Source organism: Notamacropus eugenii, chromosome 6 (assembly GCF_028372415.1).
Source record: "Notamacropus eugenii isolate mMacEug1 chromosome 6, mMacEug1.pri_v2, whole genome shotgun sequence".
NCBI classification, from domain to species: Eukaryota; Metazoa; Chordata; class Mammalia; order Diprotodontia; family Macropodidae; genus Notamacropus; species Notamacropus eugenii.
In genome coordinates, this window is record NC_092877.1 from 364,635,803 (window position 1) to 364,660,148 (window position 24,346).

The window sequence follows — 24,346 nt, forward strand, 5'->3', positions numbered from 1 at the left end:
CTTAGTAGTGTCTAGACAGAAGCCCACTCACCTTACTTCAGCAATGGAATCATCAATCTGTCATGAGTTGATTCAGCAAGCACTGGCTCAGCACCTACTCTGTGCCAAGCACTGGAACATTCATTCTAATGTCTTCCCTCTGTGATAATCTCCAATTTCTCCTGTGTCCATCATCGGTATACATCATTGTGTTCCTCTGTTTCCCCCATCTGACTCTAAGTGCCTTGAGGTCAGGGCTTGTCTTTTGCCTTTCTTTGTATCCACAACTCTCAGCACAGTGCCTGGCACAGAGGAGGTTCTTAACAATGCCTGTTCTCTCCCTCCCGTCCTTTTATGGGAGGGAAACAAATTCACCCCATTGCTAATTTCCAGCACTGTACTCATCCAGTTGTCCAGTAAAGAAATGAGGGGACTAGGAGGGTAGTCCAGTCATAGCAACCACAGGATCACTACTTCAGCCTTGGAAGCCACCAATCAGGCCAACTCATTTGTTTTACAGATGGCAGAGCTCAGACCTGCTCCCAGGTCTCCTGACTCCAATGCAGAGGGCCAGCACTGCCTCTTCCAGAACTCCAGCCAGCTGGAGTCTAAGCCCCTCAGGATTTTACCAATGCAGAGGGCCTGAGCCATCTGCCCCAGAGGAGTGACCCAGCTTGCAGATCGGCAGAGGGTCTGTTTCCATGCTGTACTTGAATTAAGAACCACCTTCAAATAACAAAAATGGTAAATGCTAGGAATGTGCCAGCTGAGCTCATCGAGAAGTCATTAAAAAAGATGCTTTCATGGTCAATGGGGGAATTAGTTTTGCTTGATTATGTGTATTTATTAGAAGGGTTTTCCAACAGTGGTGGAAGAGACAAGAAAGAATTAATTTAAAAGATAAATTTAAAAAATAAAATTTAATTTAAGATCAATAGACCTATCAACTGGCAAAAAATTATTAGACTGAAAACTAGTAAGTGGCCTGGCCTAGAAATGTCCAATGCCTTATGGAAAATTAAAATGTCTTAAACTTTAAAAGGGAATAGACCATAAAGGCAAAGGCCTGGGCACTTATCAGAACAAACATGCGCTGCCCCAGGGCCATTTCACATCCAGTAGAACAGAAAATGTTCGGTGAGTTTTTACATTAAAGGGCCAACTCACCAAGAGCTAGGCTGAGGATAAATTCTATTTCTACTAGGAGACCTTGTACATTTCCAATTTCCTGCCACGGGGCATTAAAACTCTACCAACCATTCTGGCAACTGGAAATTTCAGAAAGCTAAATGAGGACAGAAATGTTATCACAGAAAAGCAAATGCAAAAACCCGACTCCTCACGGGAGGGGAGGACCTCGGACAGGAGGCAGGACGGATGGACCATTGTCCCCTGTCTGGCTAAAGACGTCAGCAGCTCACAGCTGGCGATGTTTCCCCATCATAATCCATTTGTATCGGCAGTAGAGTGACTGGCACTTTACACGGCAGCCTGCATTCAACCCAAGTTCGTTCATTTGACCAACACAAACAATAAGGCTACAGCTTCCTTCCTATAGCGCTGCATTCGCTCACCACCCAGAGTACTCCGAGATCAAGATAAACCTTCTTCTCCTACCCCCCCAGCCCCCAACCCAGCCTCTCCTTCTGGCCTGCAGCAATTCTGTGAGAATGTTTTTAATGAAATTATACTTTTTGCTATGAGTCTATGGCCCACATATTAACCGAGAGATAATATCCTAATGATTATGACCGGCACCTAATTTACCTAATGCCTGCAAACCAATTTACTGGAAAGAGAAAAGCTGCAAAAAGAGCCTGGCCATCAGACAAAAACATCACCAAGCTGCTTCTCGATCCATCAACACACTAACAATACAATGGCTGCCTTTGGCAGCTCCTCAGAAGAAGGAACCCCTGTGATTTTCTTCAACACTTCATTGCCCGTTCGGCACAAATTGTAACCATTAAGCTTGGAGAAAACTACCAGTTTGTGTCCATCCTGGCTCTGGCCCTTACTGGCTGACCCTTAGCCTTTCTGAGCTAGGAACCCTCGACAGGACGATGGAAATACACATGGGACCAAAGGTGCTAGACGGGGCTAAGGAAACCAGGAGGCACTGACGAACGTGAATTAAAAAAAAAACACAAGACACGCCAATACCTGAGGAAACAACACTTCCAGGAACACTATAGTGGATAGCAGTAGGTATAAGCAGGCTTGCCACAAATCAGTGGTAGTAGCGGAGGGTGGTAGTAGCAGTGGCAGCTAACATTTCTATGGTGCCTACGCTGTGCCAGGCACTGTGCTAAATGCCTTACAGTGATTGCTCATTTGGGCTTCACAACCACCTTGGGAGGTCAGGACTATGATTATCCCCATTTTACAGTTGAGGAAACTGAGGCAGACAGAGGGTAAGTGACTTGCCCAGAGTCCCACAGCTAGTCAGTGTCTGAGGCCAGATTTGAGAAGGTCTTCCTGACTCCGCTTTGGCCCCACCTGGGAGGTTCCCTTCCAAAAAAGGGGCCCAAGGGGCATGACCCAGATGAGGAGAAGTAGCAGGGGAGGAGGAAGAAGAAGGATCAATAACCCCAGGGTTGCCATGGCACCGTGGGCAGGAGGTTGCTCCTCAGTGGAAGATCTGGGTGAGATTATGGAGAAGAAATACCTGGGCTCAAAGGCCACAGAGAGATGGCAATCTGTGCCACAGTAGGGAGACCACAGAGCCACAAAAGTGTTACATAAGGATGGTCATTAAGCTGTCTTTAGTAAGATGTAGCTCATATCAATTAAATACAAGCATTTATGAAGCCCCTGCTGTGCATGTATAAATACAATTCCCAAGAAGGAAATAATCCCTGCCATACAAGAAGCCAACTTCCCATGGGGAAGCCCAGTCCATAGAGACGCACACACAGTATCAACAGAAAGCAAATAAACACAAACGCATACAAGGCAGCAGGGCACGGTGGGCACTTGTAGCTGGTGTAGATGGCGTTTAATGAGACGCAGACAAGCAGAGTGCATTCCAAGCCTGAGGCACAAGCAGGGCAAAGGGAAGGAGGCGGTAGATGGCAGTGTCTCATATGAGGAGCAGAAAGAAGGCCAGTTTGGGTGGGAATGGGGAGTCAGGTCCAGAGAGGCTGGGAAGACTGCAAGGCACCAAGCTGTGAAGGGATTAGAGTCTGGAGGCAGCCAAAGCCTGGGGCTGGATCTAGAGAAATACAGAGAGACCAGTGACAGCCCTGGGGGCTAATGAGGTCACAGGTCCAGTCCAGCCTTGGGGAACACTCTTGGGAAGTATGATTCACTTTCATACAAAACTTCACTCCAAAACTCTGTGGGCTTATTTTGTCTTTGAGGAGACCCAGGAGGTAACACAAAGACCCAGGTGGGCTGCAAGAGGAGGGCGAGGCATGGCCACAGTAGGGATGGGTCCTCCCTTCCCCCAGATCAGCTCAGGTGGCCCCAAATCTTTTCTGATGCCCGTGGCTGCCCCCCTTGTTGGAGTTCCTCTATCTGGGAGGGGATCGGTCCCCCTTCCTCCCTCACAAGAGAATGTAAGCCCTCCAGGGCAGAGTTCTTTTCATTTCTGCCTCATCTCCCTGTGCCTAGCAATAGTGATGTCCACATTTTTTACTAGACCTGAGCTTTCATGGGGTCAGGAGGTCCAAGTGAAAACATCTTCTCCCAATGGAAATGGGCACCTTCTACTGATGGAGGTGCCACAGCACCAGCTTGTTTCAGGGTCACACAGACATGGGGCTTAAACCCGGATCTCCTGGCAACAGGGCTAGCTCGCCATGATATCATGCTGCCTCTGCACACAGTAGGTACTGTGTAAATGCTGGTTAAATGGAAGAGAATCATCATATTACCAATGACCAAAAGTTGTGCCTTTCAACTGAAGCCAGGAACTGGATAAAAGGGCCCTTGTTGAACAGATGAACTGTTGGTCTTTCATTGATTGAAAATTACCCAAGGGAACAATGATAAAATGCTGGATATTCTGGATAACTACAAAAAAAAATCCAGCAGGTGCACAGCCATAATACAATCACACCCAATCTCTGCCACTTGGGACCTATGTGATTAGCTATGGGACGACCACTCTGGGCCTCAGTTTCCTCATCTGTAAAAGGAAGGAGGCATATCAGATAACCTCCTAGGTCTATCAAGGGAACAAAGAAAATCATGTTTGCAAAGGGCCCAACCCTCATGGCTCGTTCACTATGTATAAAATGCCAATAAAAATACTTCATTAACACTTTGTAATGTTCAAAATCTTCCCAGGGATTTGCTAGGGGTAGATCTATATGATAAGAATGAGAGCGATTATGGAAGCAGCTGGTGGCGCAGAGGAGAGAGCATGGGCCCTGGAGTCAGGAAGACCTGAGTTCAAATCCAACTGCATGACCCTGGACAAGTCACTTCACCTGTTTTTGCCTCAGTCTCAACTATGACATAATAATGGGATCAAATGAGTTTACAAGCACTCAGCATGTTGCCTGACACACAGTAGATGCTCAGTAAATGCTTACTCCCCCAACAGTGTTCTAAGAAAATGCCAGGAGGCAGCATGGTGCAGGACAGAGACTTGGCTCCAAATCCCAGGGCTGGGGGTCAAAGGTCCACCTGACACCTATGGACTGCCTGGGGGACCCTTGGGCTCCCCTCTATGGGTCCAGGAAGTCACAGGTCCTGGCCTTATCCTAAGAAACAGGAGTAAAACAAGCACCAGGACAGCTAATGTATTTGTTAATTAAATCTTCACTTTCATTGGAATTGACTTTTAAGAAAAGGAACAACTGCTCCCCTCCTGCCATCTTCCCCGGGGCTAGCTTACCCTGGAAAGTCAGACCTCTAAGGCATCATGATTCTTTTCTCTACCCAACCATACCCCACTCTTATAAAGAGATGCTAGGGCACTGGGGCTCGCAACTGGGAGGTCTATGACCGAACACTTAAACCCAGGACTTCCTAACTCCAAAGTCATCTCTCTAGCCACAACAGCAAGCTCTCCCTCTTGGGAAAACTCTGCTGGGATAAAAGCCTGGAAATGGGGGTTCTCTTTCCATGCCTCAATCTTGGGGCAATAGTAAGACAAAGTTCCCTCGTTTTCTGCCTCCCCTCGCCTGCAAGACCATGGACCCTTCTCCAACAGAACACCGCCTATGAAAAGGACTGCCCTGAAAACAGCTGTGATCATCTGTCTCTTAACGGAAGCTTTTTCTAGCAGGGGGTTGGAACACTTGGCCTCAGATTCCAGCTCTGGCAGGCAGAAGTCGTGTAAATGAAGCTAATTCACAAGCTCTCAGGGGAGCTCTGTGGCAAGGTGGGCAGTCAGGAAGACCTGAGTTCCTGTAAGACCTCAAACACTCACCACCTGTGCAACCGTGGGCAACACATGGAACCTCCCCCTGCCTCAGTTTCCCCAAATGAAAAATAGGGACATTAATAGCATGTACACACCTAACATCTGTGCTGTGAGGATCATTTTGCAAACTGTGAGGTTCTAGGGATATGTTATTAATGACAGTAAGAGCTGTTATTACCAGCTATTAGCTCAGTTTCCCAGCCTGTAAATAAGGCTAACAATTCTGCTGCTACAGGCCACAATGTCCATGAAGCTCACTGCAGACCACAAACCCCTCCATGCAGGTTTAATCATCACACTGTATTATTATTCCATAAGAGGTATGATGATTCTCTACTCCTGGGCTGCGAGGAGGCTGCAATGACAATAAATGAATGACCACCCCCACAGGACACTCTCAGCATCGAGCCAGGACTCCTGAGTCTGCAGTGATCACAAGTAATGGAGGCCTCCCTCCTACATGAGCTAGAACTTCTTTGGCTGGGGTGGGGGTGGGGTCCCCAGTGGTGCATCTTTGACATATGGGGATGTGGGTTTCTGGGTACTTGGCTTCCAAGGCTGTGTGAGCTCATGCCCAGGCATATTCAGCCAAGATGCTCTGGACCTTCCCAGAGCTTCCTGAACAAAACAGGAAAGCTGCAGAAAAGGAGAAGTGCGGTTTCCTAGGCTTGCTCTCATTCTGGCTCTTTTTGAAAACAGAAAGTCAGCCCAAACCCAATCACAGACCTAGAAATCTTCCTGTGGTTCCCTACTGCTCCTCGGCTAACATACAGCCTAGTCAGCGTGGCATTTAAAGCCTACCACCACCAGCATCTAATCTAATGCCTCCTGGCAGTGCCCTGAACCTGGCACACAGTTCCCCAGCTTTGTGTATTTGCTGTCCTGGCCGGTCTGCTGGAAGGCCCAGCTTCCTCACTACTACGCAGTTCAAGGGCTAGGCCTCTTTTGACCCCCATTCCCCAGGCTTCTCCATGCTCCTGTGGCTTGTCCACTCTTCCTTTACTCATCTGTAAGAAGACCAAAGAACAGACCACAGAGGGCTAATCCATCACCTCCAGAATCTCTACTCCAGGACACCTGCTATCCTGACTGGTGCCAGCCAGCCTCACGTGGCCATGATTTCAGGAACGCCCTACTCCTGACCACCCTACACCACTCCCCCCAACTGCACACACCCTCTCCATACCCTCTGGAGCCATAACCAATCCCCTCTGACACTGCTCCTTTGCTCTGACCCAAAGTGGCCCTCTGTGAACAAGGCTCTCCTCATGAGACCCAAGCTCCCTGAGGGCATGGCCTATCTCTGCTTTTGTATCTGCATCCCAGCCCTCAGCATTGTTTGAGGTGCCACTGAGTGTTCCATAAATGCTTTTTCTTCCCTTAATTCACACTGGTTCCTCCAGCTCCCAGAGAGAAAAGGAACAGGCCTAGCACAGCATAAGCAACTAGTCACTGGAGCTGCTACTGTAAATTTGGTGATAGCTAAGAGACTAAACTCAGTAAAGAGTCATGCTGAGGAAAGACTTCTGGCCATCCAATACACAAATCAAGCGTGTGCATGTCAAGGCTTTTAAACAAGTAAGTAAAATGAAAACTTGAAGAAAAAAGATAGGCCCTTAAGCACTGAGCAAGTAAGCCCAGTGCCCCCAGGGGCAGGCAGCATGCCACACTCTTCAAGCAAGTGAAAGCCTCTGCCCTTTCATTAAAAGCACAATCAATCCTGTTGCTGGAGCTGCCTGTTTCCTTTGAGAAGGGGAGAAAGATCTTGTTATCCTGAACCTTTGGTTGACCCAACAGGCACTACTACCAAGTGTGGGCAGAGGGAATGTCTCAGTGTGGACGGATAAGGGAAAGGACAAATTATCTGTCCACTTATAAGAGACCACAGAAAGTTCTCCTTCCTGGCAAACTGTCTAATCTTTGGTACCAGTTTAGGCAAGATGGCAGGTAAGATTGTCACACCAAAGAGCGCTTGCCACAGGGGTCAGTCCACCCCAGGCCTGTCAAAGGAGGTTCCCAGCACAGAGGACATCATCCAACAAGGCCAACACCCAAAGGTTGTCAGAGCATTTTCCGGCTCCCAGATAGAATCTCAGATTCTGCCCCAGGAGCCAGCCTGGCTGGGATGGTGAGTTCCTCGAACCCCACCCAGTGCTGGTCCCTCTGGCTTCCTCACCATCCTGAGCTTTCCTCCTCCAGCTTCTTTTCAGGGGTTATCTTCACACAGGAGAATGAGTTCCTCAGGGCAGGGACTATCCTGCTTTGCTTCTCCCCAATACTCAGTTCAGTGTCTGACCCACAGTAAGTACTTAATAAATGTGTCATCCACCCATGGGTCTACTCACCATCACCTCCCCCTGGAGCACTGCACTAACCTTCCGGGAGGTCTCCCTGCCTCAAGTCTCTCCCCATTCCAATCCACCCTCCCACTCAGCTACCAGAGGTCTCTTCTGAGGGTACGTCTGACCACACCGCTGTGCTGGTCAATGCTCCAGGGGCAGCAACCTTCTTGATGCACCCCCCACATGACACTCTTGCCATGGTGGCTTTTCCATCTGGAAATGCCCCCCGCCCACCTCTGACTCCCAGCTTCCCTGGCTTCTGGCAAGGCTCTACACCAATCCCCCTTCCTGAGATCAGTGTCCAATGGTGTTGTACATGTCTTGTATCCTCTCTTAGACTGTGAACTCCATGAGAGCAGGGACTGTTGTGGCCTTTCTTTGCATCCCCAGAATTTGGTGCAGTCCCTGGCACACAGTAAGGGCTTACTAAACACTTGTTGACTCAACACTAACACTAAATACTAGAAACAGATTAACTTTTAAAGATTACTGTTTGAGAAATTTTTTTTTAAAGCTGAGTTAAGAACTTAGGCTCATAGATTTGAAGGGGAAAGTACCACCAGAGGTCACCTACCAGAGCCCTTTAAGAGACACTGCTCACCTGGAAGGCTCAGACCAGTTTTCAAGTCTGTCTTCATAGACCAGCCAAAGCACCACATGCACCCAGCACAAGAAAGCTAGTTGAACCGAATTGAAAATTAAGGACCAAAGAGGCTGACCCCAAGTCAGACAGTGGGCACTGGGTGGAGGCCAGAAATTCAGGTCCTCTGTCCGCTGAAGGACTGGTCCCATGGGAATCAAATTTTAACTGAACACGCCACCACAGGCACTTAACTCTGTGTTGGACACTTTCTGTCTTGTTTTTCTTTCCCAGAATTCCTAGGCCACCTGCACAAGTGATTTCTGTAAGAGTATTATGTGAAGCCATGAGTTCCCTCCAAAGACAAAGACTGGAAACGTTAAACATCATTCAAAACGAAATGCTCTTGATGTGTTTTCACAGAAACAGCAAGAAACAAGATCCACGCATATAAGGGGCCTATAACAACTGATTCCAGATACTTTCAGTCCATGTGAGACAGCAAGAGGGAGACTGAGGCCCAGGAAGGAACATTTCTCCAAGGAAAGATCATAAATGGGTAAAGCCAGATGGGGACCTGACAGAGAAAGGAGCCTCTAGAGCACTGTAAAACATTAGAAATGACGGTGCTTCCCATCAATTGATGCAACACTGACATTTTTTCTGGTTTTAACCCTGAAGAATGCAGCAAAATAACCCACAGACCCGTTCCACAAAGTACCTGACCTTGGGAACAAAAAACAAAACTGAAGCATGAGGATGGGCATCCAACCCAAAGGGTGAGTGTCTGTGGATCAGGAGCCCCAAACGCGAAGCCTGGGGAAGAAACAGAGCTGGGGCGAGAATCAGGCTGTATCCTGTGGTTGTCCATCATTCATAAGCCAGAGGCAAAGAACAGACACCCTCGGCCCCTCATTCCCAGGACATGCCACCCTTCCTTCATCTCCAAACAATGCGATGTGCCAGCGGGATGAAGGCAGGAAGGATGCACAAGCCAAGCAGTCAGTCCTCATCCAAGTCTGACAGACTGCACTGTTTGAACAAAAAGAAAGTGATGCTAATGATATTAAGTGTTCTGAAAGCACCAGGTTCTTTTTTTTTTTTTATGGAAGACATCTAAAGTAGGTGCTTCGTGGTCTGCTAACAACAACCTTGTTTTCTCTGGTGGGAAAAAATTAAAATGCAAAACCAGGTATTTGTAAAATGCTTTTGTTAGAACAGAAGCATTTATCGTAAACCTACCTGGTGCTTTCATGGAGACACATGAACCACTGGATAGAAACAGAAAAGGATTCAATCTGAAAACGTGAGCACACCCAACTGATTTTCCTTTGAGGCATCAACTGTGCCAAGTTTTAGAGACTTAAAAACACGCTCTCATGCACACACACTCATACACAACCATCCAGGCCCCAAATATATAGACAAACCTGACCCAAATGACCATATTCAAAAACTTCAAGTCTTAAAAGGAACATCTAAAAATAAAATGCACTCTTATTAATACATTTACAAGTATACACACTGTGTAAGGTAGCAAGGTATAATGGAGGAATGATTGGCCTCTGAAGATCTGGGCTCAAGTCCTTCCTTTGAGACACACTGACTATGACCCTGGGCAAGTCACTTAGCCTCTTGGTACCCCAAAGTAGCTTCAACTAAACATTACAGGACAGTTGCCTACCTGCACCAATGAAGTTTCCAGTCCAAACCCAAACACACACACACACACACACACACACACACACACACACACACAGGATCATCTGACTTTATAGAAGGAAAAGATCTTGGGTAAACAAAGCAAGACTTCTCTTTTTAAAATCAAGCTGAGGTTTCCCAAGACTGGTTGTGATCTTTAGAGGGTCAGGGACTGCTAATGACTGTAACATAAACTTGCCCTGGGAAACCTGCTTGTAAACATAAGATCGTGACATTATTCTGAAATCACCAAAGGCATTTGGAGTCTTATCAAACAGGCATGTTAGGATGTCCTCACCAGTGAGGTAAACACACCTGCCACAACTTAATCCATAGCCTCCCTCCCTTTTCTTCTCTGTCCCAGGAAGAAATGCTTCACTACCAAAACGGGACGGAATCACAAACAATGAAATCATTCCAATGGATTGTATGTAAAATGCTGGGGTAAAATTAGAGGAGACAATGTAACTGGAAAAGAAATATGTACGCTATCTTTCCTAGGAAACCAAAATTGGTCCTCAAAACCCGACATAAAACAAACAGTAAAAACACGGAAAGGAAAGGAGAAACTGAGGAAGGGGTTAGGGGTAGGGGGGTACCTGAGGCGGCGAGGGAAGAAAGGAGGAGGAAGATCAAACAACAAGCATCACACATCACAAACGGAAAGTTGGAATCTGGCATAGTCGCATCAAAGCAAACAAATAGATACAAACTAGCAAGCTCCTTGGGCTTCCTCACTGTCTAGGATGTCTAGGGAAAAAGAGGCAGCTGGACACAAATGGGAGGGGAGGAAGGAGGGGGACAAGAGCTGCAGTGGAGAGAGAGGACTTCAAAGGCAGGGAGCGGAGGGGCTGCAGCAGGGCAGCTGAGGGGCAGCTGAGGGCCAGCAGAGGCAGGGGGCAGAGGGGTGGCAGAGGGGCTGCAGAGGCAGGGGGCAGAGGGGTGGCAGAGGGGCTGCAGAGGCAGGGGGCAGAGGGGTGGCAGAAGGGCTGCAGAGGCAGGGGGCAGAGGGGTGGCAGGGGCAGAGGCAGGGGGCAGAAGGGCTGCAGCGGGGCAGCTGAGGGGCGGCAAAGGGGCTGCAGGGGCAGGAGGCAGAGGGGTGGCAGAGGGGCTGCAGAGGCAGGGGGCAGAGGGGTGGCAGAGGGGCAGCAGCAGGGCAGCTGAGGGGTGGCAGAGGCAGGGGGCAAGGACAGAAAGAAAAGAAAAGACAGAGGAGAGAAGGGAGTTAAGGAGGTAGCAGAGGACCCAGGCAGAAGCAGGAAGAGAGCGGATGAAATAAATGAGAGTCTCGGCGTAAACGCAGGCTGACATTCGCCTACCGAGGCCATCAAGTTCAGTGCTATGGCATAGGGGGAGAGGGGGCAGGGGGATATTAGGGTTTTTCCCGGAAGTCCGGCACATCTCAGGACGGCTCGGAGGGTCAGCCACCCCCAAGGAGCGCTGCCCTCCCCCTTGCTTTCCCAGCTCTCCATCCTGTCCCTCTAGCTGCCCCGGATCCTGCAGCAGGGGAGCCAGGCTCCCCCTGCTCTGTCCGATGCCTCGCCCCCCTGGAGGAGCCTTCCCGGGTATCCTCGGGGAGCCCCCGCCTGCCTTGGCACCTCTTGAAAGAGCTGAGAGTTTCAGAGGAAGCTCAGGCTCGCGGGCTCGCTCTCCTCCCTAAGGGTCCGTCCAGGGGCAAGGGATGCGGAAAGGGTTGGGCCAGTCGGGTCCTCAGCCATGCCCTGGACTCGGAAGCCCCTCGGGCCAAGCCGAGGTCGGCGCTTCCCTCGACACCCGGGTCAAGGACTAGAGAACAGGGGGCAGGCAGGGTCCGGAGCGCTCCGGGCGTTTACACTGAACACTTTAATCATTCCCGCGAACCCAGGCGCAGCTGGCCGCTCCAGCCCGGGGTCCGACCCTCCAGCCTCGGCTAAAAGAAAGTGAACAAAACCCCAAGGCTCGGACCCTCAGCGTCGGCGGGCCGTCAGCGGCTTTCCTCTCTCAGGCTCCCCCTTACACTTTCCCGGTTCTGGCCATCACTGTGCGCCTCCCGCACCCCCAGGGCCACCCCATCCCAAGCACGCCCGCACCCCCGCCCGGGCCTACCTCGCCACCGTGCCCGTCGAAGATGCCGAAGATGGACGGGTGGCTCTTGTTGGCCAGGTCGGTCAGCACCTGGAAGCGGTCCTCCATGTGGTCCCTGCGGCCCTGGATGGAGTAGACCGCCACGTTGTGGCTCTTGAAGTCCCAGGTCTTGGAGAACTCGGCGTCGAGCACGTCGAGGCCCCCGAGCCGCTCGTTCTGCATGATCTCGGCCACCTTGCCCTGCACCATGCGCACGGCGTCGCGGCTGGACTTGACGATGGTCTTGACCTCGTCCGTGTGGAAGAAGTAGCTCCACAGGGCCAGGCTGACGCAGAGCAGGAAGAGGGTCTCGGGCCTCAGCAAGAAGTAGCGCATGATGCGGCCCAGCAGCGACAGCAGAGTCATCGTGTCCTCTATCATCTATCCGCGCCGAAGCCCCAGCCTCGGGCCAGCGCTCCCCAAGGCTGCGCGGGTCCTGGAGCGCGGCGGAGCGAGGGGTCCTGGGGTCCTAGAGCGCGGCGGGAGCGGAGTCCTGGGGTCCTAGAGAGTGGCGGGAGCGGAGTCCTGGGGTCCTAGAGCGCGGCGGGAGCGGAGTCCTGGGGTCCTAGAGAGCGGCGGGAGCGGAGTCCTGGGGTCCTAGAGCGCTGCGGGAGCGAGGGGTCCTCAGGTCCTAGGGCGCGGCATAGCGAGGGGTCCTGGGGTCCTAGAGCGCAGCGGAGCGAGGAGTCCTCGGGTCCTAGAGCGCGGCGGGAGCGAGGGGTCCTGGGGACCTAGAGCGCAGCGGGAGCAGAGTCCTGGGGTCCTAGAGCGCGGCGGGAGCGGAGTCTTGGGGACCTAGAGCGCGGCGGGAGCGAGGGGTCCTGGGGTCCTGGGGTCCTAGAGCGCGAGGGAGCGATAAGTGGAGCGCAAGTGCAAGGGGGCCGCCGCGCTCCCTTTGTTCCCGCCGCCCGGCCCGGGCTCCCACCTGACCCTCCTCCCCGGGGCCCCTAGGCAGCGATGCCCGCGGTGCCCGGTGGCGGCAGCGCAGACAGGCGCCGCTGCCCGGGGAGGGCACTGGGGACCCCGCACCGCCGCTCAAGTTCAAGTTGTCGCGGCGGCCGGCGGGGAGCGGGTGTCGCCTCGGGGTGCCCGCGGGCGTGCCCCGGAGGGCGCGGGCAGCGGTGGCAGGTGAGGCGGAGAAGGAGGAGAGGCTGCGGGAAGGCGCGATGCCCGCAGCAGCCCTGCGAGTCCCCGCGCCGGGACGCCTCCCAGCAGCCGCCCCCGCCGCCGCCGCCGCCGCTCAGGGCCTGGAGAAAGTTTGGCAAGAGCCTGGGCGGAGGCGCGGGGAGCCCGGAGCCCGGAGCTCGGAGCTCGGAGCCCGGCGACGCCGCACTGTCCCTCAGAGCCGCCGGCAGCCTGGCCCTGCCTCCGCCTCCCTCCCTCCCTCCCTCTCTGTCTCACGCGGCCCGAGCGCGCTCCCTCGCGCTCGCTCCAGGGCCCGCCCCCTGCTCCAAGCCCCGCCCCTCAGGGGCACGCGCTCAGTCCCGGTCCCCCCCCCTCCCCCCAACTCCGGGAGCCGTCCAGGAGCGAGGCTCCGCGGCGGGCACGCGCCGCCACCCCGGGACCTCCCCTCCCCCGCGGACCACCCCATCTCCGCTCGGCCCGGGAAAACTGAGAGGGGAGGAGAAAGGGCACGGGGGACGTTACCTCGGCCGCCTGCCCCCCGCGGATCCCTGTCCTGCGCCCGCTCCCGATCTTGGGGAAGCACCGTGCGACCCGGGTCCGGTTCGTGGGCCGAAGGCTTCCCGGAGCCGCCGCCTCCCGCTGGGATCGGAAGCTGCACGTGAGCCTCCCCCCTCCGTCCCAGCGCGCAGTGGTGCGGTCTGCGGTGTGCCCGGCATAAGGCAAGCGAGGAGGGACGCACTTCCTCGGACGCGAGCGCCTTCCGCGCCTTCCGGTGGGGCCCCGCGCCTCGGCCCCCGGCCAGGACCGCGCTACGGAGGGAGGAGCCGCGCCGAGGAGCCGCTGCCCCGGGGAGGGTCAGGAGGGGCGTGGAGCCGACGCTTCCCCCTGGCGATGCCCCCGCGGGTGGCGAGTTCTTTGTTCTTTGCCTTGGGCCCCCCCCCCCCCGGCTGCCCGCGGGCGGAGGGAGGTGCCCTGGGCGTGCGGACCCCGAGGGTCAGCTCCTGGCCGGTGAGGCCAGCGCCTTTATTAAGTGCTTGCTGTGTGCCCCTGGTCCCCAGCGCATCCGTGCTGCGCCCAGGTGGGTCCGAAGGGGTGACTCGCCCCCGAAGCCGGACTCCGAGGGCATCGGACCCTGGGGAAGAGCCCCCCACCTTGGCAGACTGGTCTGGACGCTGGTCATCGCCGGAGCCCCAGCGGGCAGCCTGACCTCGTGGTGCCCGGTGCCCCTGGGCGAGCCTCGGCTCAGAGGCCCAGGCTGGCAGCGGCCCGGGCTTGGAGCGAGCCCTAAGCCGACGGGCCCTCCGGGTGTCGCGGCCTCTCTGGTGTATCTTCCCTCGTTTGAGATCGGAGTGACCCTTCATGGCCGGACCTAACTAGGAGATGCCTCTGTTGGGTGAGGACCCAGAGTTTAAACCTAAGGATCTCCGTGGACGCCCGAGGGGCAGCTGCCCGCGGGACACCCGGCCACAGTGGACCCGCGTGGCCCGCCCGGGAAGGGCACGGTGTTCAGTATTTGGCGGGTGGGCACCGATCGCCGAAGCGCACGAAGCGTATGGTCTGACGCTTAAAAAACAGTTAAATAGTGTAATGTGAATATCAAATAAATATAATTAATTTATTAAAAATTGTTTGCCCAAGGCACAATCCCAAGTCCCTAACGCAAATTTAACTAAAAACTTGCTGCACAGGGCGGGGTCGTTTCTAGCTCTCTCAGAGCTTTGCCAGTCTCTTTGCTATAAACTTAAGCTCAGTATTAATGAAGTACCATCATGCCAAGAGAAAGAAAATTCTAATCTCCTATTAGAAAAAATATCAGTTTGTTCATATAAATTCTCCAGAACTTCAGCTACTTTTACCAAACTTCTTTTGTGGGATCTGGGAATCCTACAAAAGAGAGTATCTATGGTATCTTTAGGGCAGCTATGTGCCACCATGGGTAGAGTGCAGGGCTTGGAATCAAGAAGGGTCATCTTCCTGAGATCCAAGCTGGCCTCGGAAACTTGCTAGCTGGGTGACCCTGGGCAAGTCACTTAACCCTGTTTGCCTCTGCTTCCTCATCTGGAAAATGAAGTGGCAGACTCTCAGGTATCTTTTCCAGGAAACCCAAAAAGGGGCCACAAAGAGTCTGATGACCGAAAATGACCCTTTAAGTCTTACTCCATACATTTAATTTTCCATAGAGACACGTTCCAGTTTCTGATTCACCTTGGATACCCAGCAGAAGAGTAGTAGGTGCCTCCTAAAAATCCCCACAGTTGAACCACACAGAACCCTGAGGTTATTATTATATTGCAAATGTCTCCAATATCTGCCAGTGTTTGCAGGATATAAGGAAAAGCAGACACAATACAACCCAGTTGTAGATGCCATTGTAAACCAGATAAACTATTCAAATAGCACAGGAAACCTTACGAGGATCCTACCCAGTGTGTAGTATCCTAGCTAGCCAGCTAGAGTCTTCTGGCCACACTACTTGAGCAACTACTTTGTATGAGAATAGATGCTAACAGGCAAAAACAGAAACAAGGTTTTTAAAAATAGGTTCTACTTAACAAAAATGAGGATTTTTTAAAGTCAGTTTAAAAAAAAAAATTAAACTGAGTTCCCTTAGGAGTGAAGGGGGCCAATATAGGGAAGGTAAATTCTGGTATAGCATTTTTTTAACCAACTAAATTTTAACTAAATTAAAATTTAATCTATTGTCCAAAGAGTATGAATAAGCATTTCTGAAAAGAATTGGAAGTTGTTAATAACCACATAAAAGAATGCTCCAAATCACTAATAATAAGGGGGAGGGGGAAGGTTGGGGAGGGAAATGATTCTTATCTCACACCCAGAACACTATCAAAGATGACCAAAGAGGGGAATAATCAGTGTTGGAGGGGCTGGGGAAAGATGAGCACATATTATATAATGCACTGTTGGTGACAATGTGAGTTGGCCTAACCTTTCCAGACAGTAATTTGGAATTATGCAAAGGAAATGACTGAAGTATTACATCCTTTAACCCATGATTCCAACCATAGGCATCCCTATAGTTAGAGTAGCACTGTCCATGGTAGCAAAGAATTGAAACGAAGATGATGTCTGTTAATTGAGGAGCAGTCAAATAAATGGTGGTCGGTGAATGTAATGGAATATTCCTTCACTGAAAAAACAACAAGTATGATAAAGAAAAAAAGCAGAGAAAAATGTAGATAACTTACCTAAAATGAAATAAACTAGAAATAAAATACACATAATGATGAAAGAGTCTGAGATTATGGAAAAACCAACAAAACTATGGAAAACAGAATGCTGCAAGATGACACTGGCCATGCTGTTGTTTGTCACGTTCAGTCATATCCAACTTTTCGTGACCCCATTTGGGGATTTCTTGGCATGTCCTTCTCCAGCTCATTTAACAGATAAGGAAACTGAGGCAAACAGGATGAAGTAACTTTCCCAGGGTCACACAACTAGGTGTGTCACACAACCAGGGCGCACAACTGAAGCCAGATTTGAGCTCAGGAAGTCTTCCTGATTCCAGGCCCAGTGCTTTGTGCCCTATGGCACCACCTGACTGTCCTTATAATGAGGGTGCTTAGCCCTAGAAAGAAAAGACAGGAGACACACTTTTACCTCCTCTTCTTTGCAGAGGTGGAAGACTAGAGATATGGAACATTTCATTTAACATCAGACATTTCCAGTATTTCGGTTAATTCTACTAAATTGGTTTCTTTTCCCTCTATTTTATTTTTTTTGTTATAAGAAATAGCTCCCTGTAAGGAAGGGAAACAGAATACTTTGAAAAAAGCAGGTAATGTAAAAGTATCAGCAAAATTTATTTTTTTAAAAGATTGAATCCATGGGAACATAGAATAGGCTTTCTGGGATCATAAATTTTAGAGCTTAATAGGACCTCTTACCCCCCATTTTACAGATGAAGAAACTGAGTCCAAGAGAGGTTAACTTTCTCGCCTCAGCTCACACTGGTGGCACAGGAGAAGAGGGGAGATTTAACCCCATGTCTTTGGAGTCTGGACCTGGTTCATTTTCCCTTGCACCACATGGCCTGGAATTTCTTCAAGTCTCTTCATCTTAGAAGCCTTAGGATCTTAGCTGTGGCCCGTCTGGTGGCTGTGGTGATGACATCTTCCTTTATATGGTTTTATTGTCAGTGTGAGGGTCATCTGACCCTGAAGGTAAAATGACTGTGAGGAAATAACACCAAAATTGGTAGCACAGGGAACAAAGATTGTTGGCTCTTTTTGATAGCCCTGCCCACCTCATTTTTGGGTCATCAAATTGTCAGTCTGTCTTATGACCTGTGGTCACTCTGAATCCTTCTCTGCTGTGTCAGTAAACTCTTCTACTGAATTTTATCTTCCTAAGCACTAATCTCAGACTCTTTCTGCACCATTGCCATAAATCCTTAATTCCCCCCAACATGGTCTGTAAAATAACTGTTTTTTACTTCTCACTCTTTTTCCTTTTCCTTTAAAGTAGTAGCCTTGTCTAGCTTCCCACTTAGAGCCTTATCAAAGTTGGGAAGGGACTCTAAGAGGACCCCGCCATTTCTCTTCCATTCAAAAAGAAATATCTCTCCCATACAAAATCATATCACCCTTTCACCCAGAAATCTCTCTCATATTATATTCTGATTTAAAGACTTTCTCCATGACTATAAGCCATAAAGGCCGAAAACCATCTAATCTCTGATATCTCCCAAGGATTGATCAAACCAACAATAGCCTATTCATTCAGCCAAAGTGTTACCATACCCTTGCCCTAACAGGACCCAATATGGAGCAATGATGATCAATTATTATATTAACTAATAAGAAGCATCTGTCTCACTGGACCATTGGAATACAAGGTTGGATATTTCCCAAGTTCTCTCATTGTTCAAATATCATAGTTGCCCTTTCTGAGTCTTGAATATATTTTTTTAAAATATATTTTGTTAACTCAAATCTTTCCACTATAAAATGTAACCCCCCCAAAAATCTGATCCTATTTCCCCTAATAAACAGGGTACCTCTAATTACTTTTAACCCTTTTCTGTTATAAAAACATAATAAGTAGTAGTTAAAAAAAAAAAGACTGAGGTTTCCATTACTACAGTTTTAATTAGTTTACGTTTATCTTAAATATCTTATTCTTGAAGATACTGCCTGATTACTTTATATCTTATTCTCATCCTGCTGCTGCTACTGTAGCATGAACCATTAAGACCAAGAGAATCCATTACTCTTTGCTGGGGATGGAGTGAGGGGAGGAGGAGTTGTTTTTTTAACTTGTCTCCCCCATTAGATTGTGAGCACCTTGAGAACAAGGACTGTTTTCTGCCTTTTTTTGTGTCCTTTGTTCCTAGCATGGTGCTGGGCACATAACAGGTGCTTCATAAATACTGGGTGACTGGGTTTATAGAAAAAACTCTAGGAAATGTAACTTCAGAAAAATGTGAGAAGAGAATTGAGAACATATTTTAGTAACATCACAGCTATGATGGGGCTGGCTGCTTAGTCATATCTAGCTGTGAGAGAGATGAAGAAATGGATGGATAAATAGTTAAAGAAAGATCTATATGTAACTCGGTAGATAAATATAGAAATACAAATCTATCTATATCTCTACATATATAAAAATACTTATGAATAATTATACCATAATATATAATCAAGTATTTCTACAAATATATTCAGATACATACCAAGGGCTTTTTGGTCTGATGATGCATAGAAGCATCCCAGAAAAAGAAGAACTTATAAAGATTCCCCTAGAAAGTAGTTCCAAAATCTTCCTCATTAACCCATTAACATGTCTAACAACCTTCTCCATCAAGAAATTACTCCCAATTTCATATACCACCCACACAACTTGGATCATTTCCATACTATAAGCCTCAGTTTCCCCATTCAGAAAAGGGGTTAGACCACTAAGGTGACTAAATCTGTAGTCACCATCACAGTTCTCATCTCTGATCTAATCTAAAGACATTGTCCATTTGTTTAGCCATTGGGGAAGGTGCTGGAATCCTGATTCTGCACACTTGATGTTTGGACTTTTCTGGTCCTCAAAGACATCTCCATTTTTTCCCAGCTTCCCTCCCAGGCAGGTATATTCCCCTCCCCTTAGCTTGAATCAGCAAGACCTTGGTTGCTTTGCTGTACATCTCTTTGCCAAACGTTTTCTTGCCAACTGCGCTGCTTCTGATCCTGTAGAAAGTCTGCTTCTGAAAACCAACCAGACCATTATGGAGAAGAAGAGATCTTTAGATTTTTGGCCAGATTTCCCTCTCTCATTCTAACCTAATAGCCTTTCTTCTTGACCAACAGAATCCATTTGATCATGTTCTAGTGGTATTCTCTATTACTTATTGATGGTATCCATTGTGACAATATGTCAAGCTTCCATTTCCCTCATAGAGCATTTCCGTGAATAGCTAGCTGCCCACTGTTTCTGAAGCAACTGAGTATCTGAGATGTTTCTGAGTTGTCAGAAGCCTCTGGATGGGTAGTTAAATATGTAATTCCCTAGCTAACTCCCCAAATATTCCCTAACCCTGAGATTAATTTTCATTTGTTTTATTTCATCCAATGAAACCAATACTTTTGATTAACCTAGAGTTTCAAGCTGGAATAGCTCTAGATGTTAAGATGACCTTAAGAGGTCATCTAGTCCAAGACCTTCAATTGACTAGTTAAAGAAGCTAAGTACTAGAAATGGGAAGTGACCTTGGACAAGGTCACACAGGGAGTAAGACCAGCACTTGAACCCAGGGCCTCAAACCCCAAAGCCACTACATTTTCCACAACATCACACTTCTGTGAGATGTCTCCCAGAGTTCTCTAAAATAGCAAAACATGTCTAGCCTTTTGGAGCATGCCTTCAGGAGGGATACCCAGAAGAAAGATGTTGGGGAGGTAGGATATAGGAAGAAAAAAATTTTGCAGAAGCTTAACTAGAAAGATGATACTAGATAGGATTTTAATATGAAAAGAACAGATTTAGAAGGAAAGAAACACTTTGACAACTGACTTTGACAAGCTGGGAGGAAGAGAGCCCACACAAGTTGTAGCAAATCCTGACTCCCGAAAGTTGATTTCATCGTTCAATTGCTGACTTCATCTTAGACCTACTCAACTGCTTGCCCTCCACTAGGACTGCTAATGAGCTGTGAAACTGGCAGATGTTCCTGAGAATTTGGGGTGACAGCATGAAGAGGGAAGGAGGAGAAGGCAGAGGAAGGTTAACATTCTACAAACTGAATAAACCATCCTTGATTCAACTAGCAGACAGAAAACAGTAAAGATGATCTGATTTTTTGTTTTTACTCTATTTTGCCCATTTTACCTCAAGGCCATATTTTTATTGAGGATTCAATGAAGTCTTTCCCAAGTGTTAAAAAATTTTTTTTTCCAAAGCTCTTCATTCTAGTGAAAAAATGCTCAAAAAGTCAATGTCGTCAAGTCACCAGAATAAAGGTCATCTCCATCTCATGCATTTATATGAGACGAAAAGACAAATGAGAAAGTTGGGCTACGAACAAAGGGGAAAGAAGTAAAATCCACCCATTAAAGGTGACTATTATCACTGTGATGAGCTAGAGAAAAAAGGGGAGAAAGTAATCATTTATTAATCACCTACTATAACACTGTGACACTGTGCTGCACTTTACTAATACGAGGTCATCGGACATTCACAACCCTAGAAGGTAAAGAAGGAAGCACAGAGGCAAGGAATTCCTAGGCACCTCCACCCCACCCCACCATCTTAAACTTACTGAACTTTGATATGGCCAAACAAAAGCAAATGCTTACCTTCCTTCATCAACATCAAGGCCTTTTGACTGTTGAAGACACATTTCTCCTGAAGCTTCTCCTATCCCCACCTAGATCCTGCTGGGCATCCAAAACACAAAGCTCAAGGTTACTGATCCTACTCACCCATTGGACGATGGTTCCCCAAAATGGAGGTCTTCTTTCCTTGGCAGTGGTGGAAATTGCCTTTCCTGAATAAGGTCCCTGATCTTTGAGATACATGCCTATATATGTCTATATAAATAAAGGAACATAGGATTGAGAATTGGAAGGGGCTTTGGAGGCCATTTAACCCAAACCCCTTATTTTTAACAAGAGTGTAGGTGTAGGTTTCTCCTATTCATTTTAATTCTTCTATGCAACATGACTAATGTGAAAATGTGTTTAATAAAAATGTATGTGTAGAACCCATATAAGATTGCATGCCATCTCAGGGACAGAGGAGGGAGAGAGGGGGAGAAAAATCTAAGACTTATGGAAATGATTGTAGAAAATTGAAGACAAATAAATAATAAGAAAAAAGTATAGGTGTAACATATGTACAGAATAGTATCTACTTCTGTAGCCATAGTCAAGGCACCCTAAGTAGGATTAAGGGTCTGCTTCTGCCTGAAGCTAATGTCCTCAGCACACCTAACCCTAGTATAATGCCTGGAGAGTATTTGTTGTTTAATTAGTGGTTTTTGATGGATTGTTTAAGCCAGGTGGTGAAATGAATAGGGTAATGGACCTGGAATCAGAAAAACCTGAGTTCAAATCCAACTTCAAATACTTGAAAACTGTGTGACTCTGGGCCAGTCCCTTATCTGTAATATGAGGATGATAATAGCACCTACCTCACAAGGTTCTTGTGAAGGTCAAGTGAGATAATGTTTGTAAAAAATTCTTTTTAAACTTTTAAGTGCTATATAGATGTGAGTTATTATTATTACATGAATAACCGCTAGAGACCCTACCATGACAATGTCCGAGAGCATGAGACCGTAGTCCTTTTTCTTTAGACATTTACTAAAGATGGACAATGAGCTGAGCCTAGAACTCATCTGGGACAGGGAAGAAGGAAAGAAACATTTAATAAATACCTACTATGTGCCAGGTACCGTGCTAAACATTTTTTACAAATGTTATCTCATTTGATCTTTATAACACTGGGTGGTAGGTGCTATTATTATCCTCATTTTACATATGAGGAAAGTAAGGTAGACAGGGGTTGTAACTTGCCTTGAGGCACACAGCTAATAAGTATCTGAGGCCAAATTTGAATTCAGGTCTTCCTGACTCCAGGTCTAACCCTCTATCCACTGCTAAATTGCCAACAATAGGCCAGATCAGTTTTAGAAAATGGTACCATGCTTTCAATAATCCCAGGCCCCTTCTTGACACAAAGACCCATTTTTTTTAAACATCAGTATTCTTCTGGGGATATAGGTCTGTGGGTGATAGAATCTTACAGTCTCTGAAGAATTAAAGTTGAGGGTTTCCCCAAACAGTGGAATAGCCTATAAGTAAGTCACAATATATAATCAGTGAAGAGAAATCCCATAAAGGATGTCATCAGAAGAATATCTGACTGGGAAAGAAGTAGGTTGGCCATGTGGTAGAAGTAAAGGATAATAAATGCAAATTTTTCCAAGGGTATCCATGTCATATCCAGAAATCTAGAGGAAGGTCTCAGCACACTGGTTGGAGAAACTTCTGTAGAGAAATTATGAGAAGGCATGGATGGACAAACACTATACAGGATAGGATTGCATCGCTGAGATCCAAATGTAACCCATGGATTAGACCCCCAGCTCAGGGATTACATGGACCAAGTTCAATCTGAAGAACTTCTCACATCTTCTCTGTCTCAGGCCTCATCCAGGATTTCCCTTGGAAACATCAGCATCTCTAGGTATTAACAGAAAATATTAAAAAACTCTCAGCTCCCATTTAATGTAACAATGTTTCCCAAATACAGGACAGGTTTTGTTTAGTTCAACAGAAAGTATAATACATGAAGGAGTCACACCTCAGCACATAATCTGTCATGGGAACCCTATTTCCTTCTCTGGTGAGCCTACCCAGACACCAATCTGGCTCTCCAGAACTATGATGCTACCCTAATGATGAGGCTCCCTAGAGAAGGTAAAGAACTGGGTGTCACTGGAGACTTTTCTAAGTCACAGTACTAAAGGAGGGCTCTCACGTGTGCTCTTCCTTGATCCTCAGCTATACCTGAATATTTTTGGAGCTCCTCCATCAGATTTGGAAACTCTGCATTTGCTCTCTAGGAGACTGGATCTGAGAATTTGCCATTGTCCTAGAATACTTCCTCCTCTCTTCCAAACATTTGATTCAGGAACCATAGTCCTGCAACTCTTCCAATGGATGATTTCTTCTTCAGAAAACTCCTTTGTTCTGTCACTGCTGCCATCTTGGAAAGTAAGGTTGCATGGATAATCAAACTCAAGTTTCCTCTCTCTGTGTAGGCCTCCTCTATCTATATCTCCTAGTTCTGACCATTGTCCATCCTTTTCAGCTCTAGGTTTGCTCCCTTTAAAAAAACCAAGTCCCAGGAGGCAGTTCAGACCTCCACTAGCCACGACAGTAATCAGTCATATTCAATGTGGTGTCAATGAGCCAACAGAATTCTAGGATGGGAGCTCTTTCCATAACTCATGGGTAAGATATCATCAAAGTCCCAAATGTGGGAATGTGGTGTCAGTAAAAAAAAAAAAGAAGAAATCTTCCATCAAATTTTTATCCTTGAATCTTACCAATCTTGATCAGAATAACTTAGTTATAGGATTTACATCACTGAAAGGATTGTCCACATCAGTGAGATCTCACATATATCAACAGATGGAATTAATATGGTGGCTTCATATACTTTTCTAAATGTGTCCGTTGGTCAGAAAAAAATAGCCTAACAAACCATGCTGTGTGATTACAACAAACAAACAGTTCCAAAAACATTTATTAAGTGCCTGCTATGAAAAATAGCCCCTGTATTCAAGGACCTCATATACCGGGCAACCTAACACAAAGGTGGATGAGGGATATAAAACAATTTGAGACAGAATTGGAGGGATGAGGAAAGGCTTCCCATAAAGGGCAGCTTTAAAGAAAGCCAGGTATTCTAAAAGGTGGCAATGACCAGGATGCACGTTCTTGGGAGTCCAGGGAAAGGAACAAAGGCAGAAAACGGAATATTATGTACAGAGAAGAGCAGGCCACGTTAACTAGATGATGGAACACATGAAGGCGAGCAAAGTGCTCAGCAAGTGCCGCAATCTGGGGAACGCCTCAAATGCCAAGCTGAGGTCTTTGCATCATATTTGAAAGACATTAG

General features: G+C 47.9%; 1 protein-coding gene and 1 long non-coding RNA gene across 5 annotated transcripts in view; one reads left to right on the forward strand and one right to left on the reverse strand.

Annotated features, from left to right (window-relative positions):
* Positions 1-13,899, reverse strand: part of PPM1L (protein phosphatase, Mg2+/Mn2+ dependent 1L) — a 313,084-nt gene extending 299,185 nt beyond the window's left edge. For 3 of the 4 annotated variants that reach the window (XR_011969136.1, XR_011969135.1, XM_072618578.1), the window contains exon 1: positions 12,065-13,405. Coding sequence is in view for 2 of the 4 variants with exons in the window: in XM_072618578.1 (XP_072474679.1) it covers positions 12,065-12,463 (399 nt within the window). In the remaining 2 variants the exon portion in view is untranslated. Of the gene's footprint in view, positions 1-12,064; positions 13,406-13,729 lie in introns of those variants that run through there. The other variant, XM_072618579.1, reaches the window with a different exon arrangement.
* On the forward strand, positions 4,510-9,471 carry LOC140510178 (uncharacterized). The gene is made up of 2 exons (XR_011969137.1): positions 4,510-7,484; positions 8,702-9,471. It is a non-coding gene; the product is annotated as an uncharacterized lncRNA (long non-coding RNA).
* Positions 13,900-24,346: the final 10,447 nt, after the last annotated feature.